The 14928-nt window shown below is 48.1% G+C and overlaps 4 protein-coding genes across 6 annotated transcripts; 2 read left to right on the top strand and 2 right to left on the bottom strand.

The window, feature by feature from the left end:
• Nucleotides 1-692: 692 nt before the first annotated feature.
• On the top strand, nt 693-4825 carry LOC127760491 (protein DETOXIFICATION 42-like). 2 transcript variants are annotated; one of them, XM_052284770.1, is made up of 10 exons: nt 693-739; nt 912-1805; nt 2313-2448; nt 2533-2629; nt 2731-2831; nt 3146-3309; nt 3404-3592; nt 3691-3786; nt 3901-4022; nt 4197-4825. In XM_052284770.1, exons 2-10 carry the CDS (start codon nt 936-938, stop codon nt 4237-4239), a joined length of 1818 nt encoding a protein of 605 aa, XP_052140730.1. In that variant the 5' UTR covers nt 693-739; nt 912-935; the 3' UTR covers nt 4240-4825. The 2 variants fall into 2 exon arrangements, with proteins under 2 accessions (XP_052140730.1, XP_052140721.1); XM_052284761.1 differs by having other exon boundaries at nt 710-1805.
• A 312-nt stretch (nt 4826-5137) lies between these two features.
• On the top strand, nt 5138-6235 carry LOC127759859 (uncharacterized). Its single transcript, XM_052284079.1, has one exon. It carries the CDS (start codon nt 5138-5140, stop codon nt 6233-6235), a length of 1098 nt encoding a protein of 365 aa, XP_052140039.1.
• A 927-nt stretch (nt 6236-7162) lies between these two features.
• On the bottom strand, nt 7163-7871 carry LOC127759870 (homeobox-leucine zipper protein HAT3-like). Its single transcript, XM_052284088.1, has 3 exons — nt 7647-7871; nt 7487-7566; nt 7163-7370 (listed from the first exon to the last, which is right to left on the bottom strand). The coding sequence occupies exons 1-3, from the start codon at nt 7869-7871 to the stop codon at nt 7163-7165; spliced, it is 513 nt and encodes a 170-aa protein (XP_052140048.1).
• A 723-nt stretch (nt 7872-8594) lies between these two features.
• LOC127784772 (probable sucrose-phosphate synthase 1) lies at nt 8595-14491 on the bottom strand. 2 transcript variants are annotated; one of them, XM_052312152.1, is made up of 13 exons: nt 14349-14491; nt 13792-14238; nt 12914-13152; nt 12754-12817; nt 11928-12620; nt 11659-11778; nt 11445-11576; nt 10955-11131; nt 10793-10846; nt 10642-10704; nt 9617-10552; nt 9378-9505; nt 8595-9283 (listed from the first exon to the last, which is right to left on the bottom strand). In XM_052312152.1, exons 2-13 carry the CDS (start codon nt 14143-14145, stop codon nt 8995-8997), a joined length of 3249 nt encoding a protein of 1082 aa, XP_052168112.1. In that variant the 5' UTR covers nt 14146-14238; nt 14349-14491; the 3' UTR covers nt 8595-8994. The 2 variants fall into 2 exon arrangements, with proteins under 2 accessions (XP_052168112.1, XP_052168104.1); XM_052312144.1 differs by having other exon boundaries at nt 13792-14272; nt 14349-14432.
• Nucleotides 14492-14928: the final 437 nt, after the last annotated feature.

Below are 14928 nucleotides of genomic sequence, written 5' to 3' on the forward strand. Positions count from 1 at the left end.
ACATTCCGTTAGCACACTATACAAATTGTTAAATAGTATTATGTTTTTTTCAAAAACTGTTTATATATAAATTTCTTTAAATAAATTCATCTTTAAAGTTTATTATAATTAATTATATGCTAATGTCTTATCTCACTTTACGTGTCGTTGAAAAGCTAAACCAAATTGTGCTGATTTGAATTAAGCCTGAGTCACTCGTATATGAGTAGTCCTCTTTGTTACGGTCTCACATGCGAATGATTTAGCTTTCTTATACTATACTCTTTTCGTAACAAAATATAATAACCTACTACTGGAACAGAAAATCTGTTTAGATTCTTAATACTAATAAGATAAATCTTATCCGACACGGAAAGAGATCCTCTTACCTACTTGTTGTGCAGTTGAATTACTGATATATAAACCACAACAAAGTAGGATTAATTCACATATCAGTGACAACTACACAGTTAGGTCAAAGGATCTGCTTCCATCCGGCACTAGGTTGGGAGTATTACCATACAAGCTTCCCTTGCTGCCTGCTGCTGGCCACTCCCTGTGTCCACTGTCCACAGATACAAACTCCATTCGTAATTTCGTACGGCCGGTCGGGTTACATCTAGTGCAGGCACGAACACGTACAGACTCCCCTGATTTTTGGATCTATTTAAGCCGAGCTGAGTGAACCAATTGGCCACCACCCACCACGGCTCCAAAACCGCTGCTTTCCTCTAGGTGATCTTGCTCAAATTAATCCCTGGTTAGTCTTTCTCTACCTTGTTAATTTGCATCCACATTATTAATGATACTAAGCACGCTGTTTCATCCTTAATCAGCACAAGCACGTAAGCTGCGCGTACGGTCATTCGGATTAGCAAGTTGCTGATGATAATTAGTCCTTGTTAATTTGGCACTCATTATGCTACATGCAGATCGACGAGCTAAGCAACACCTGCATGGCGAGGAGTTCATCAGCTCCCGAATCCATGGAGGCGGATCACCAGCTGACAGCGACAGTGACAGCTGCTGCTTCCGGCGACATGCCGGTGACCGAGCAGCAGCAGCAGCAACAGATGGTGGCGGTGGCGGCGCCGCCGGCGACCGAGAATGCTGATGCTGCCGGCGGCGGTGGCGGCGGTGGCGGCGGCGGCGGCGGCGATAATGGCGACCACTTGCCGCCGACGGCGACATCGTTGCTGGGCGGGGCGAGGAGGACGGGGCTGCATCTGTTCGTGCTGAACGCGAGGAGCGCGCTGAGGCTGGACGAGCTCGGCGCGGAGGTGCTGCGCATCGCCGTGCCGGCGTCGCTGGCGCTGACGGCCGACCCGCTGGCGTCGCTGATCGACACGGCGTTCATCGGCCGGATCGGGTCCGTGGAGATCGCCGCCGTGGGCGTCGCCATCGCGGTGTTCAACCAGGTCATGAAGGTGTGCATCTACCCGCTCGTCAGCGTCACCACCTCCTTCGTCGCCGAGGAGGACGCCATCCTCAGCAAGGGCGCCGCCGGAGACGACGACGACGACGACGACGGCCACGACGCCAAAGGCCACGGTGCCAGTGCCGCCGCCGTCGCGGATCTGGAGAAGCAGCAGGTGGTGGGTGTGGATTCAGCTGAAACCAATGGCGCCGAGGTCTCGACGGCGGCGGTGCGCACTACTGACGACAAGAAGGCCGCCGCCGCCGGCGTCGGCGTCGGCAAATGCAGGAGGAGATTCGTGCCGTCCGTGACGTCAGCGCTGATCGTAGGCGCGTTCCTCGGTCTGCTCCAGGCCGTATTCCTCGTTGCCGCCGGCAAGCCGCTGCTGCGCATCATGGGCGTCAAGCCGGTCAGTATATATATATATACTCATTTCTGCTCGTTTTCAGATTTCTTTTTTTTTTATGATGTTTTAAATAAAATCCGGCCTCTACATTTCGAAGGATATACATAGCCACAATATTACATCACCAAACAATCGCGATTACAAATAAGTTCAAAAGCAAACACCACCATAGAAGACAAATAGACGACAAACACATCTAGAACAAGCCTCACAACAAAAGATTTCAATTAACAATTCAATACTTGGAATTCAATATTCTCCAACTCTATCTAGATTTTGAGTAGAATTTCATAATGGTAACTTTCAATTTTTGGTACCCAATCTTCACAGCTTTCTCATCACCCTCTTTAAGATGCAAAGGCCACTGGTGAATCCAGTGCGTCCCCCGAAAATAACTTGCATTTTTTTTCAGTTTTCTACAGGAAAAAAATGGTTATTCTTTTACTTTTGATTATTCGTTATTGCTGTATTAGCATCCGGTGTTTGAATTACTGTGTCGATTAATGACAGGGTTCACCAATGATGATCCCTGCACTGCGATACCTGGTAGTGAGATCTCTGGGTGCTCCGGCCGTGCTGCTGTCTCTGGCAATGCAAGGTGTTTTCAGAGGATTCAAGGACACCAAGACACCCTTATATGCAACTGGTAAGTATAAAACATCCTACTCGTATTTATTAGCTACCACTAACAATGAAATTAATGACTGATTTATCATTACGTTTTCTACAGTGACCGGCGACCTAGCGAACATCGCACTGGATCCGATCCTGATATTCACCTGCCGTTTTGGTGTGGTCGGTGCAGCCATTGCCCATGTCATTTCTCAGTAAGGATCGATCACTCTTGTCACTTGTCAGACCGTTATATCCACTAATGTTAACACTAATTTCCCCAAAATTAACCGCGTGATATGTCCTAATATTTCAGGTACCTGATCACGCTGATAATGCTGTGCAAGCTCGTGAGGAAGGTCGATGTCATCCCGTCCAGTCTAAAATCACTCAAGTTTCGTCGTTTCCTCGGATGCGGTAAGCAGAAAAATGGCACGGCATTTTTGGACAGTGAAGTGCAGTGTCTGTTTTTTCCTTTTTTTTTTTTCCCTTCCGAGTAGATCAGTAGAAGAAGTAAAGGTGAATAGATTTGTTTGGGTCCAACAAAAATTATCTCGCGGTATCGCTACAACGGTACCTTACGGTACTCAATCGTTTTGGAGTATCCAACAATCGAAAACGATTTGATACCATGAGGTACCGGTATCTCGAGATATTTTTTTTTTTGGATCAGAGCAAATCTCAGAGGTGAGGAAGCTGGTGGTGATTGATCTGAATATGTGATGCTGCAGGGTTTCTGCTGCTGGCGAGGGTGGTGGCCGTGACGTTCTGCGTGACGCTGGCGGCGTCGCTCGCGGCGCGCCACGGCGCGACGGCCATGGCGGCGTTCCAGATCTGCGCCCAAGTCTGGCTCGCCTCATCGCTCCTCGCCGACGGCCTCGCTGTCGCCGGCCAGGTGAGCTAGCTAGCTAGCTACCTAGCTTAGCTACATTCCGATGATATGCATGGCTGCTTGATTAATTTGGCTTAAATTGATCGATCAATCTCAGGCCTTGCTTGCCAGCGCGTTTGCAAAGAAGGATCACTACAAGGTGGCGGTGACCACCGCCCGCGTGTTGCAGCTTGCTGTCGTCCTCGGCGTTGGGCTGACGGCCTTCCTCGCTGCCGGCATGTGGTTCGGCGCCGGCGTTTTTACCAGCGACGCCGTCGTCATCAGCACCATCCACAGAGGCGTTCCGGTGAGATGTTCATCATAAGCAGGAACAGATTAATCTTCAGAGATTAAGTAAAAAATTGTCTCATGAAGATATATGACGATTGTCTCTAAATCGATCAGTTCGTCGCCGGCACGCAGACGATAAACACGCTGGCCTTCGTCTTCGACGGCGTCAACTTCGGCGCCTCCGACTACGCCTTCGCTGCATACTCCATGGCACGAACACATTAACCTTTGCCTTAATTAAACTTTTCGAATCGATTAAACCTTAAAAAGTTAAAATGGACACCATGTAACTGACAATGCGGCGATGCATCGATTCAATTGCAGGTCGGCGTAGCGGCGGTGACGATCCCGTGCTTGGTTCTTCTCTCGTCGCACGGCGGGTTCGTCGGGATCTGGATCGCCTTGGCCATCTACATGAGCGTCAGAGCATTTGCTAGCACCTGGAGGTAATTGATTAACACTCTAAGATGTGCATTCTTGTGCAAACTGTGTTCGTGATTTTGCAGTCTGAATAAAATCAGCCTGAATTTTAAATTTTGTTCTCGATAATTTGGAAGCAATTTTAAGTTTAACTGCAGCATGACTGATCTAATTACTGAATGTTTTATGAATTTCTGCAGGATGGGAGCAGCCAGGGGGCCGTGGAAGTTTCTTCGCAAATGAGCACATGATCAGTATCTAGCATAGCAGTATTTTTTTTTTTTTTGCATACTGCTAGTGTATACACGTACGTATACGGGAGTAGTAGTATACATAAAACCACATACGTGTTGTACGTAGTATGTGTCAATGTGTGTCCACTGGAACGAGATTCTCTGCATTACTGTGGCTGACATGTGGGCTCTATTTGCTTAAGGGTCCGTATTGCAGAAGAGTTGAGGCCATGCCCAGCTGCCCACTACTACCTCCGTCCCATAATAAGTTAACTTAGTACTAGTTTAATTTATTTTGGGATGAAAGGAATAGCTCTTTTTTTTGTGTTTTAATAAGCACAACACATATAATAGTATGATACAATATGACGTCACAGCAAATTGGCATTTAGATTTGTCATTTGAGAGAGTAGTCTTCATGTACTACCACTATTTGTTGGCTGTGTAGGCGAGATCCGGCCATTGCTGTATTCAGTCACTCACAGTGTCGCAGTTTGTACCATATATATATCACAGATTATTCACAGCATTCTCCTGTTTATTTTCTATGCTTTCCGCTATAAATACTTGATAGACATTTATGGATCATTCTCCTTTTTCTCTCTCTGATGAATGGTCTCTTTAATTTTATTGCTGATGCTGATTAATCTCTCATGACTGACAGTTATGAGAGGCAAAACGAATAACAGTTAAAATCGCTATATATATATTTATATATCTCCGAGATTACGAAGAAGAACAAGAGATTACAAACACAAGAACACTGAATGATTCGATGAAAGAAAAAAAAGCCTGCATGCATGGCATGCAACTGCAACAAATAGAGATTAACAAAAAATAATTAAAAACACACGAACAAAATTAATCAGGAAGATCAACACGAAGCCGGACTAAGAATCATCAGTTTGATGCGGCCGCGTGTGAAGGATCAACCAGCCGGGGTTGGTGGTATCAGACGGTCACGCGCTGTTCATGCTGAAGCTGTTCTGCCTGTTCGCGCGCACGCCCACGCCGGCGCCGACGTTGGCGCCGACGTTGGCACCGACGTTGGCGCCGATGCCCGCACCAGCGCCAGCTCCAGCGCCAGCGCCGACGCCAGCGCCGACGTTGGCACCGACGTTGGCACCGACGCCGGCGCGAGCGCCGACTCCCGCACCAGCGCCAGCACCAGCACCAGCACCAGCGCCGACGCCGGCGCCGACGTTGGCACCGACGTTAGCTCCGATGCCAGCGCGAGCTCCAGCGCCGACTCCCGCACCAGCGCCAGCGCCAGCACCAGCACCAGCGCCGACGTTCGCACCGACGTTAGCACCGATGCCGGCGCGAGCGCCAGCGCCGACTCCTGCGCCAGCGCCGACGCCCGTACCAGCGCCAGCACCGACGTTAGCACCGATGCCAACGCGAGCTCCAGCGCCGACGCCGGCGCCGACACCAGCACCAGCGCCAGCGCCGACCTTCGCACCAACGCCAGCACCGACCTTCGCACCGACGCCAGCACCAGCGCCAACGCCGACGCCAGCACCGACCTTCGCACCGACGCCAGCACCAGCGCCAACGCCGACGCCAGCACCGACCTTCGCACCGACGCCAGCACCGACGTTCGCACCAACGCCAGCGCGTGCTCCAACGCCGGCGCCAGCACCGACCTTCGCACCGACGCCAGCACCGACCTTCGCACCTACGCCAGCGCCGACGCCAGCACCGACGCCGGCGCGAGCGCCAACGCCGACGTTAGCTCCGATGCCAGCGCCGACGCCAGCGCCAGCGCCAGCACCAGCGCCAGCGCGAGCACCGGCGCCGCCGTTCAGGCTGAAGCTGGCCTGGCGGGTGACGCCGACGTTGGCCTCGATGGCCGCCGCGTGGTGGCCGAGCAGCAGAAGCAGCGCCAGCACCGCCATGCCCAGCACCGTCGCCCGCACCTCGCCGGACCTCGCCGCCATCGCCGCTGCTTCCTTCTTCGACGGATTGGCTCGTTTATTGAGCTTGGATTATTACTGCAATCTTGATGGGTGGAGACTTGGAGATCGATGGATGCTTCGTGTTCTTGGGAGCTCCTTTTATAGCTTGAGAGGAGGGGTGAGAGGAGTGGATAGGAGAGGATTAAGGGGAGGCGCTTTGTTTTGTGGTGGTGGTGCTTAAGAGTAGGCGAATGGTGAGACATTGTCAATTTTGGAAGGTCAAGTTCGGAATTCTCGCATATGCATGCATGCAATGGACTGAGTTACTGCCCTTTTTTTCAGTTCATATTCTTTCTGCAGATAGAGCAATCTAATTGGTATTTTCTGAACTTTATAGGGAGCAGCTCTGCATCTGTACTGTCAGGAAGGTGCCAAGACATTATTCCCTGAAGTTATAACGGGGGATATTTCTGTATATTGTTTTAGTAGCTTTCCATTTTACAATGATCAATGGCATAAGAGAAAGAGAAATTTTACCGTCGTTGAGATGTACTAAAATTTGCACTAAATTTCCGTACCTTCTATTACCGGAGGTACTAAATTTCAACCCCATGGTCCTGGAGTGCAATTCTTAAAATGCTGACACTTTCTTTTAAATTATTCCATCAAGTTCCTCCTTGGTTTCCTCTCAAAAAAAAAAAGTGCCTCCTTGGTTGTTACTGTTGTTCCCCCTTGACATATAAATCTGAATAAGTGAAACATCCACTTTTTTAAAAAAAATAAATGCATATTTATTATTTAACATGGGAGACTATGTCACTTTGGAAGCATTTTCTTGTTAGCATGGTTTCCTCAAAAAAAAAAATAATAATCTTGTTACCATTGTTGTATCCCTTTCTTAATACAGTCTTTTTGCGCATTCTGTAAAAAGGAAAAAGAAAGAGAAAATCTTGTAGGCCTTTGAGAATTCTCCATTGATCAGAAACTATATTCAGATCACTGAATTGACCCTCATGTATTTTACCGCCAGGTTCTTCACACTGTGAAAGTCTCGTATGAAGATTTGTTGCAAGATAAACAAGTAACAGTAACCTCTGACACATTATGGGTGCCGCCGTGAGGAGTCAAAACAGGCCGAGAAACCCTCATCAGTTCCATCTTCAGCCTTTGGTTCTCCTTGTTTAGGCCCTCCAACCACCTCTTTAGGTTCTTGCATTCTTCTTCGATCTGCTTATGTTTGGTCCTAAAATTTTCGACAAAAGCAATCATCAGAAAAACTGCAGTTCATAAATCTTGATGAATTCAGTTTTCAGAGGTCTTAGAAGTTAGAATCCATGCATGTGAATGAAATGCAAGTACCGGGCTCTTCTGTTCTGAAACCAGACTTCAACTTGGCGTGGTTTTATGTTCAGCTTCTCCGCAAGCCCTTGTTTTAGTGCCTAATTTCAGTCATTAAATAGCAGGAAACATGGGATTTTTGTCATGCATCAATGTTCAGAGATCACAAATTTGAACTTACTTGGTCGAGATTGCTGCCAGCTTCATACATATTTTCCAGCACAGTCAATTGTTCTTCGCTAAGCCTTAGCTTCTTCCTCACATGGCCACTGTTATGATCTTGATCTCCAAGGTTGAATTTGTGATCTGTCACTTCTTTCAGTCTGAATTTTCTGTTGGATATTGAGTGCTTGCTAGCAGCTCCAACTCCAAGGGAAAGCATGGTCATTTCCTCCTTTTCTTCCATGTTAGTATACACTCTTGATTGGAACCAATAAGCAGTCTTGCACAATGGCCTCTGCCAATCCCTGTATATATTGTAAAATTGTGGCAGTTTCGTTCTGATATTGATTAGGGAAGAGACATGTCTCGCAGAGGGAAGCAGATATTGAACCAATCAATTGCCTATGTAAATGCTTCAGGGACGTTTCAGAAAGCATCATGCTGGAAGTTGTGTAGGCAAGATAAATACTAGTAGCAGATTATTTTTCCCTTATCATTCCAGTTTTGCGTTTGTTTGTCGGCCAATTGGAGTGTGCCACGTGGCCTGTAAGTTATTATTAAAGAAATATAACTTAACCTTCATTTATGCTCCCTAAATATTCGACGCCGTTGACTTTTTTAAATATGTTTGACCGTTCGTCTTATTCAAAAAATTTAAGTAATTATTAATTCTTTTCCTATCATTTGATTCATTCTTAAATATACTTTTATGTATACATATAGTTTTATATATTTCACAAAAGTTTTTGAATAAGACGAATGGTCAAATATGTGCTAAAAAGTCAACGGCGTCAAATATTTAGGGACGGAGAGAGTATTAGTTAGCTTGGTAAAGTTTCAGTTCTTTCAAAAAATAAAAAAAATAAAAAAAAGTTTCAGCGATAGGACAGTCTCAGAAAATGAACCTAGTGTCAGAAATACAGTGTTAATTATCAGTCAGCTTGTTTGAATTGTATGTTTCCTTTTGACTGGGTTTACTGAAACTTAAGTTACAAAACATTTATGTCCTAGGTTATTTTCACAAACCACGGAGAGAACGTGCCAAGTAATCCAATCCTGAACAACACCGAAATTATTAAGAGAATTGCCATGATATGCGTACTTGAACCAAGTGCAGGATTAAAAGAAAAAATACATATAACTGAATCAGCTCATAAACATTTGAGCCAACAGTAGCATCAGCAGTGTCATAATTATTTCTCACTGCAAGGTAAGTTCGTGGTAGTGGTCCATAAGATTATGCTGTAAATTAAGGAGAGAAAAAGAGTCTTGTCTTTCAGTTAAAGAGCCAGGAGACTTCATCAAGCTAGCACTCCTGATTCTTCCAGGCTTCAGAGTAATATTAGGCTTCCCAGCAGGCAACCAATTTACATGCCACTGGCAGCCTTGGTGACCTCCTTGAGAGCACGCATGATCTCATCGGCCTTCAGATCACCCTTTGTGAAAGCAATCAAGGGGCTCTCGGATGGGACAACATCTTCCCTCTGGTAACTCCCTGAGCTCCTCACCAGCTGCTCCGAGCCCTTCTCAGTGACGCCGCGGATGATCACCGTCTTGTGTAACCCTGACAGCATCTCCTCGTGATCGGTGTCACCGTGCTCCCCGACGATCAGATACATGTTTCCCACAGACAGGCCCCAGCGTACGAAAAGATACCTGAATTTACGAGAAATTGCCAATAAGACCATCTGTTGCCGTAAATGCTACAGTAATCACACTACAGTGTGTAAAACTTGTATGTAGACTTCACCTGAGTGCTTGTGACCTCGATGCTAGAAGAGGAACAACTTGAAGCCTTGTTGCATTCCTGCAGTACATGAGATGGCATCGGAGGCCACGCATCCTCATCCTCTCCCGCATCTCATCGATCGTCCTCACCTAAAAAATGAAGCAGAATTCAGATTCAGAATTTCAGATACCAACAAATTAGAACATTTTTCAATGTGTCAGGAGATTGTGATTAAGTAGAATGCAGGGCGCTGTACGGACCTTATTGGGGTCTTTGATGAAGAAGGAGACACAGTGGGGGTTGCAGGACTCCACGTCCGGTTCGACATTGGTGCCGGATCCGTCGTGCGCGAGCTTGGCAATGGTCTGCTTGGCGCCGTCGTGAGACCACCGGTGGTTGATGTGCAGCAGGTAGTCCTGGTCGGGGCGCAGCCTCCCCCCGGCGTCCACGCACTGCGCCGTGCCAGGGTAGTACACCTCGCTGCCGCTGCCGCAGATGAGCGCGTCAAAGTCGGTCGGTGGGATCTTGCCCAGCTGCAGAAGCTTGAGCGTCTCCGGCAGCGGCATCGCCGTCGACAGCGCGAACCCGGAGATCCTGGACATCTGGGAGTCCGACCGGACAGCCCTGAACACCTCCTGGATCACCTGCAGCATCCTCTTGCTGGCGCTGCCATCGTCGCCGTAGCAGTCCACGGCTATGACGAACAGCCTGCGGCGTCGGCGGAGGAGCGGGTACTTGTTCATGGCACCGGAGGTGGCGGTGGCGGCCGCTTCGGCCGGAATCTTGGCGCCGTCCGTGTCCGCGGGAGACGACCGCTTGATCTTGTTCATGATCCTCTGCACCGAGTCCTGCGGGTCCGACGATGGCGCGTCGTTCATGGATGACCCCCGCTCGCCGTCGATGGACAGGCGCAGCGAGAGGTCCTGGACGTCCATGAGCGAGTCCTCCAGGGCTTCCTCCTCCTCGGCGGCCGCGTCCGCCGGCGTGTCCATCAGCCAGCGCGGGTTCCTGATCCGGCATCCGGCTATCCTGGTGAGGTATGTCCGGCAATGCTCCGGCCACGAGTAGAGCTGGATGTTGCGCAGGCCGTTCTTCCGGCACTCCTGCCACAGGTTCTTGTCCGCCACCAGCTTCAGCAGCGCGTCGGCAATGGCGTGCTGGTCATGCGGGTCTACCAGCAGTCCATTGTTCAGAGCCTGCAAACACCATGAATATGCACACGGATATGAATTCTTTGCACAAATATTGCGGTTGTACACAAGATTTGGCGAGGATGGATGCTTACATTTTTAATGTCAACCGGACCGCCGTTCTTGGTGGCGACGATCGGGAGACCGTGAGCCGCAGCCTAAATAAATGCCATGAGTTTGTCAGTTAAGCTGTACATGAAAGAATAATAATCAGGTGGTTGTCAGAGAATTGAACTATGAGAAGACCTCGATCAGGGTGAGACCGAAAGGCTCAACAAGAGCAGGATTGATGAAGACGCCCTGCAAAAGGAGAGCCGATGTTTTTGGTTAGTTACAAGTTACAGAAGATGAAACAGAGTGGGGACATGGCTAAGCTGAAACAGAGTGAGGACATGACTGGTGACAGACCTTCATCTTCCCTGTGAGGCGATAAATCTCCGGTACGTCTGACTGCTTGTGATGCTTGGGGAATGCAACACTTCCGTACAGATCATACTTGTCGATCAGCTTCAGGACAGTGGTGAGGACGCTTGCATTGCCAGCGGACATCTCATCGATGTCATCCCTGTTCCCCATGATCAGAATCTGCAACAAAAGGCAAATTTTATTGCTAGGTACTAGTAATACATGAATTATGCAATTGTACAAGAATGTTCAGAAGCATTGTATATACTACTTTTGTGACTTGAAATATTTGCAAGTAGTATGCAATTGTACATACTACTTGAAATATTTTTTGTACTTTGTGTTCATGACAGATGGATTAGCTTTTGGGGTGCAACTATAATCTAATATTACTATTTACTAGTATTGTACTGGTAAAGTGCTGAAAATGCAGTTATTCTTCCTTGCGAATAAAAAAAAAGGAAATGTAGTTATTCAAGTAACTGTTGCTTACTAGGTTTGCAAGTTCCCTCAGTGGGCGACATTCTCCAAATGCTTTGACAAGGGTGGTGATGTTCTTCTTTGGATCAGGTCTTGACAGAGCCAGAATCATTGGCTTGTGGGGATTGGTCAAAAACCGCATCACCTATGACAAACAATTTCATCAGCATTTGAAATCCATTTGAAGGGAACAATTATACATTTGAAGAGGAAATCCAGAAACCAACCTCAGCCCAGATTGGGGGCAGTGACCTCGGCGAGGCAATCTCAAAGTCTTTGCCATCATCTCCATCGCTGGTATCTTCAGGAACCACAACACTGCTGAAATCCATCCCAGGAGGAATTACCTGTGGAGGAGTGTGCATAATAATTACCAAAAACATAAATCACACATACAAAACAAAATTGATTACCACAAGTTTCAAGTCAAACACAAGATCTGTGGAAATTTGTCAGATATGATACAGTACTATTACGCTTATTATTGAACACTTACCACCATTCTAGGCATAAAACGGCCGTGGCAGCTAACTCCGCGCCTCGCACGAGCCCTCAAAACTTTCTCTAGCTTGACATCAAAGCCATCATACAGTCCCCATTGCTCATCAATCTCCTGCCTTGTACTCGTTATGACAAGCTCCGCTGCATCCAAGGCCAGCTCCTCACCCTCAATGCGCCTCATGATCTTGTAAGTTGAATCAATCTCCTCCTTCGACATGCGCCCTTGCTTCATGATCTGCTCCAGCTTGTTCCTCCCAAGTGAATGACCGGTGAGAACCATCGGCACATTCAGCGCACCAGAAAGAAGAGCAGCGACATCTCCAGCATCGGCATAGTGGCCATGGATTACATATGGCAAGACCAGCTTCCCATTGCTAACCTGTTCCCCCAGAGCCTTGGACATGTTCAGGATATGCGCGAGAGCTCCGTCGACAAACTCTTGGAGGTAAGGCCACAGGGCCTCTTTACGGAGGTACTTGTCCCTTGGACCGCACGGAATGCGCACAATGTACGCACCAGCACTCTCACCGCTTCCCTCTCCGTCAGTGGAACCGGAGGTTAACATTTCAGTAGGCTCCCCATAGCTCCAGTCCACTTCAGGAGATGACACTTGACGAGTAAACAGATCCACTCTGTACACGCCAGGCATCATTGCAAGTGCTCTTGCGAGTTCAACAACATATTTCACCTGCAAGACATGAAAAACAGTAATACGCAACCATGCAGGGCTGGGGTGATAAGAATTTTTTTTTTTTGAACTAGGGCTGGAGATGATAAGAAATATCTGCTCAAAAGAAAAGAAAAGATCAATCATGTTTTACCTGTCCTCCAGTATCTGAATCCCGACCAAGTTCCATGTTATCGCCACGAACTAGACCATGAAGACTAAAGTAGAACAAAGAATAAAGGAACTCAGTAAAATTTTGCAATTTAGTGGCATATACAGAATGGCACCAATGAGTAAAGTAAGCGGTATAAGACCTGATGAGCACAATGTACAGCTTTTTCTCCTTGTTCTCGTCGGACCAGCTGACGGTGAGCTCTGAGAAGTTCCTCTGGAACTTCTTCTTCATGGGAGTGTCTTGCTGTGCCAATTCACCGACGGTGTCCGCCTTCTCGCCTTCAAACAGATCCTCTGCAAGGTCCTCCGAAGTCTCGCGGCGCACCTGCTCCTGCTCCTTCCTCCGTGCAGAAATCCTCAGGATTCCCTCAAGCTCCAGCTGCTCACATAAAAATTTAGGCAATCTCAGAAACAAATACCTTTTAGGAGCATCATGAACAGTCATAATTTTTTTTCTCATCGAAAAGAACACAATAAACTCACTTTTGGCATGGCCAATTGAGTGGTTTTAAAAAGATCCTGTTTCCTACTCTTGGAAAAGGAAAAAAGATAGCACACTCATCGTCCATTACTGACACCGTTGGGTTGCCATACTTTCTTCTTTCCACAAACGTGTGTGGTGCATAATACAAACTACATGATCTACAAGGGACTATAATCATATCTGAAATTAATTGAACACTCTGATCTTTTCTTGAAAGCAGAAAAGAATCATGCCAACGGCCTGATCTAGCCCTACACGACAATTTAGCCGATCTATCGTTACCACTAAAAATTATCTGAATCCTTGTAAAGGATATTATATGGTATCGTGTTGATGAACAGTTAAAGCACTCCGTATAACATAGTTCCGACAAGATTTTCTTTTAAAATCAAAATCTGAATTTTCTGTCGAATAGAAAGTTCAGAAGTATCTCGGAGATAATTAATTCAGTCATGCAGAGAGCACGAGAAACTAAATTAAATCAACCATGAACACGAGAAAGAAAGAAAAAGACAGGGAGAGATCGATGCATGCCTGCTTCTTCTTTCTCGCGAGGTGCCAGATGCGCCAGCACATGTTCTCGAGGCGGGTGCTCCGCTCGCGGGCGTTGCGGGTGGCGACGACCTTGATCCACGTCCGGTGGAGGTCGCTCTCGTCGACGCCCTTCACCACCTCCTCCACGAAGTAGTGCGTCGGGTTGAAGTTCATGTGCGGGCCACGCGGGCTCGCCGCCCCCGCCGCCGGCGACCTCGGGTCGCCTCCCCCTCCCCCTCCACCTCCACCGCCACCTCCACCTCCACCTCCTCCGCCGCCTCCACCTCCCCCCGCCGCGCCGCCGCTGTCCAGTATCGCCTCCAGGTAGCCATTGATCCACTCGTTCCCCGCCATCTCTCGATCAGCCGATGCTCTCCAATTCCTGGATCAACCGAGCGCGATCACTTGCATCGATCGATCGATCGCCGGTTAATCGCTTCCCTACCCCTGTTCGATCGAGAGAGAGAATCGGCGAGGTTTGCTAATGGCGGAACCGATCAAATCAAACTGATCAAGAGAGAGAGAGAGAGAGAGGAAAAGGGCAAAGCGTCACGTACCACGTATCAAACCCGGGAAGCGAGGAGAGAGAAAGCAAGAGAGAGAATTAGAGGAGTCCGTGGCTTGGTGGACGCGCGCTTCTAGGCGTTCGGTTGCGAGGAGGAGAAGGAGAAGCACTGGACGAGGAGAGAGAGGATGAGAGGGAGGCGCGGCGGGTGACACGTGGCAGGGTGTGGCCCCCCCGGGTTTGGAGGAGTTCGGGGCTCTCTGGACTGGACTGTTGCGGGTGTGGGCCCGCATGGCAGTGGGAGAGATTGTGTAAGTCGGTGGGCCATGGGGCCCACGGTGGTCTCGTGCTCGCGCCGCGGTTGATCTTTTCGGGATGATCCGAGCCGTCCGTGCGTCATCCGGTGGTTACAAACTGAAAGATATCCGTCAGGGCGCAAATAAAAAGGATATTCCGCTTTTCGTCGATCTCTAATTTGTTATCCCAATGTAGTACTTGCAGTACCAAATTAAGGCATTGGTTAATTCACTCGTTTTCTCAACAAACTTCGTTTTATTATCTAATTATTTTCCCAAAACAGTATTATGAACGTTCAAAAACACACGTGTCCATTATCTTTAAAAAAACACACG

This window comes from Oryza glaberrima, chromosome 1 (genome assembly GCF_000147395.1).
Source record: "Oryza glaberrima chromosome 1, OglaRS2, whole genome shotgun sequence".
In the NCBI taxonomy this organism is placed as follows: Eukaryota; Viridiplantae; Streptophyta; class Magnoliopsida; order Poales; family Poaceae; genus Oryza; species Oryza glaberrima.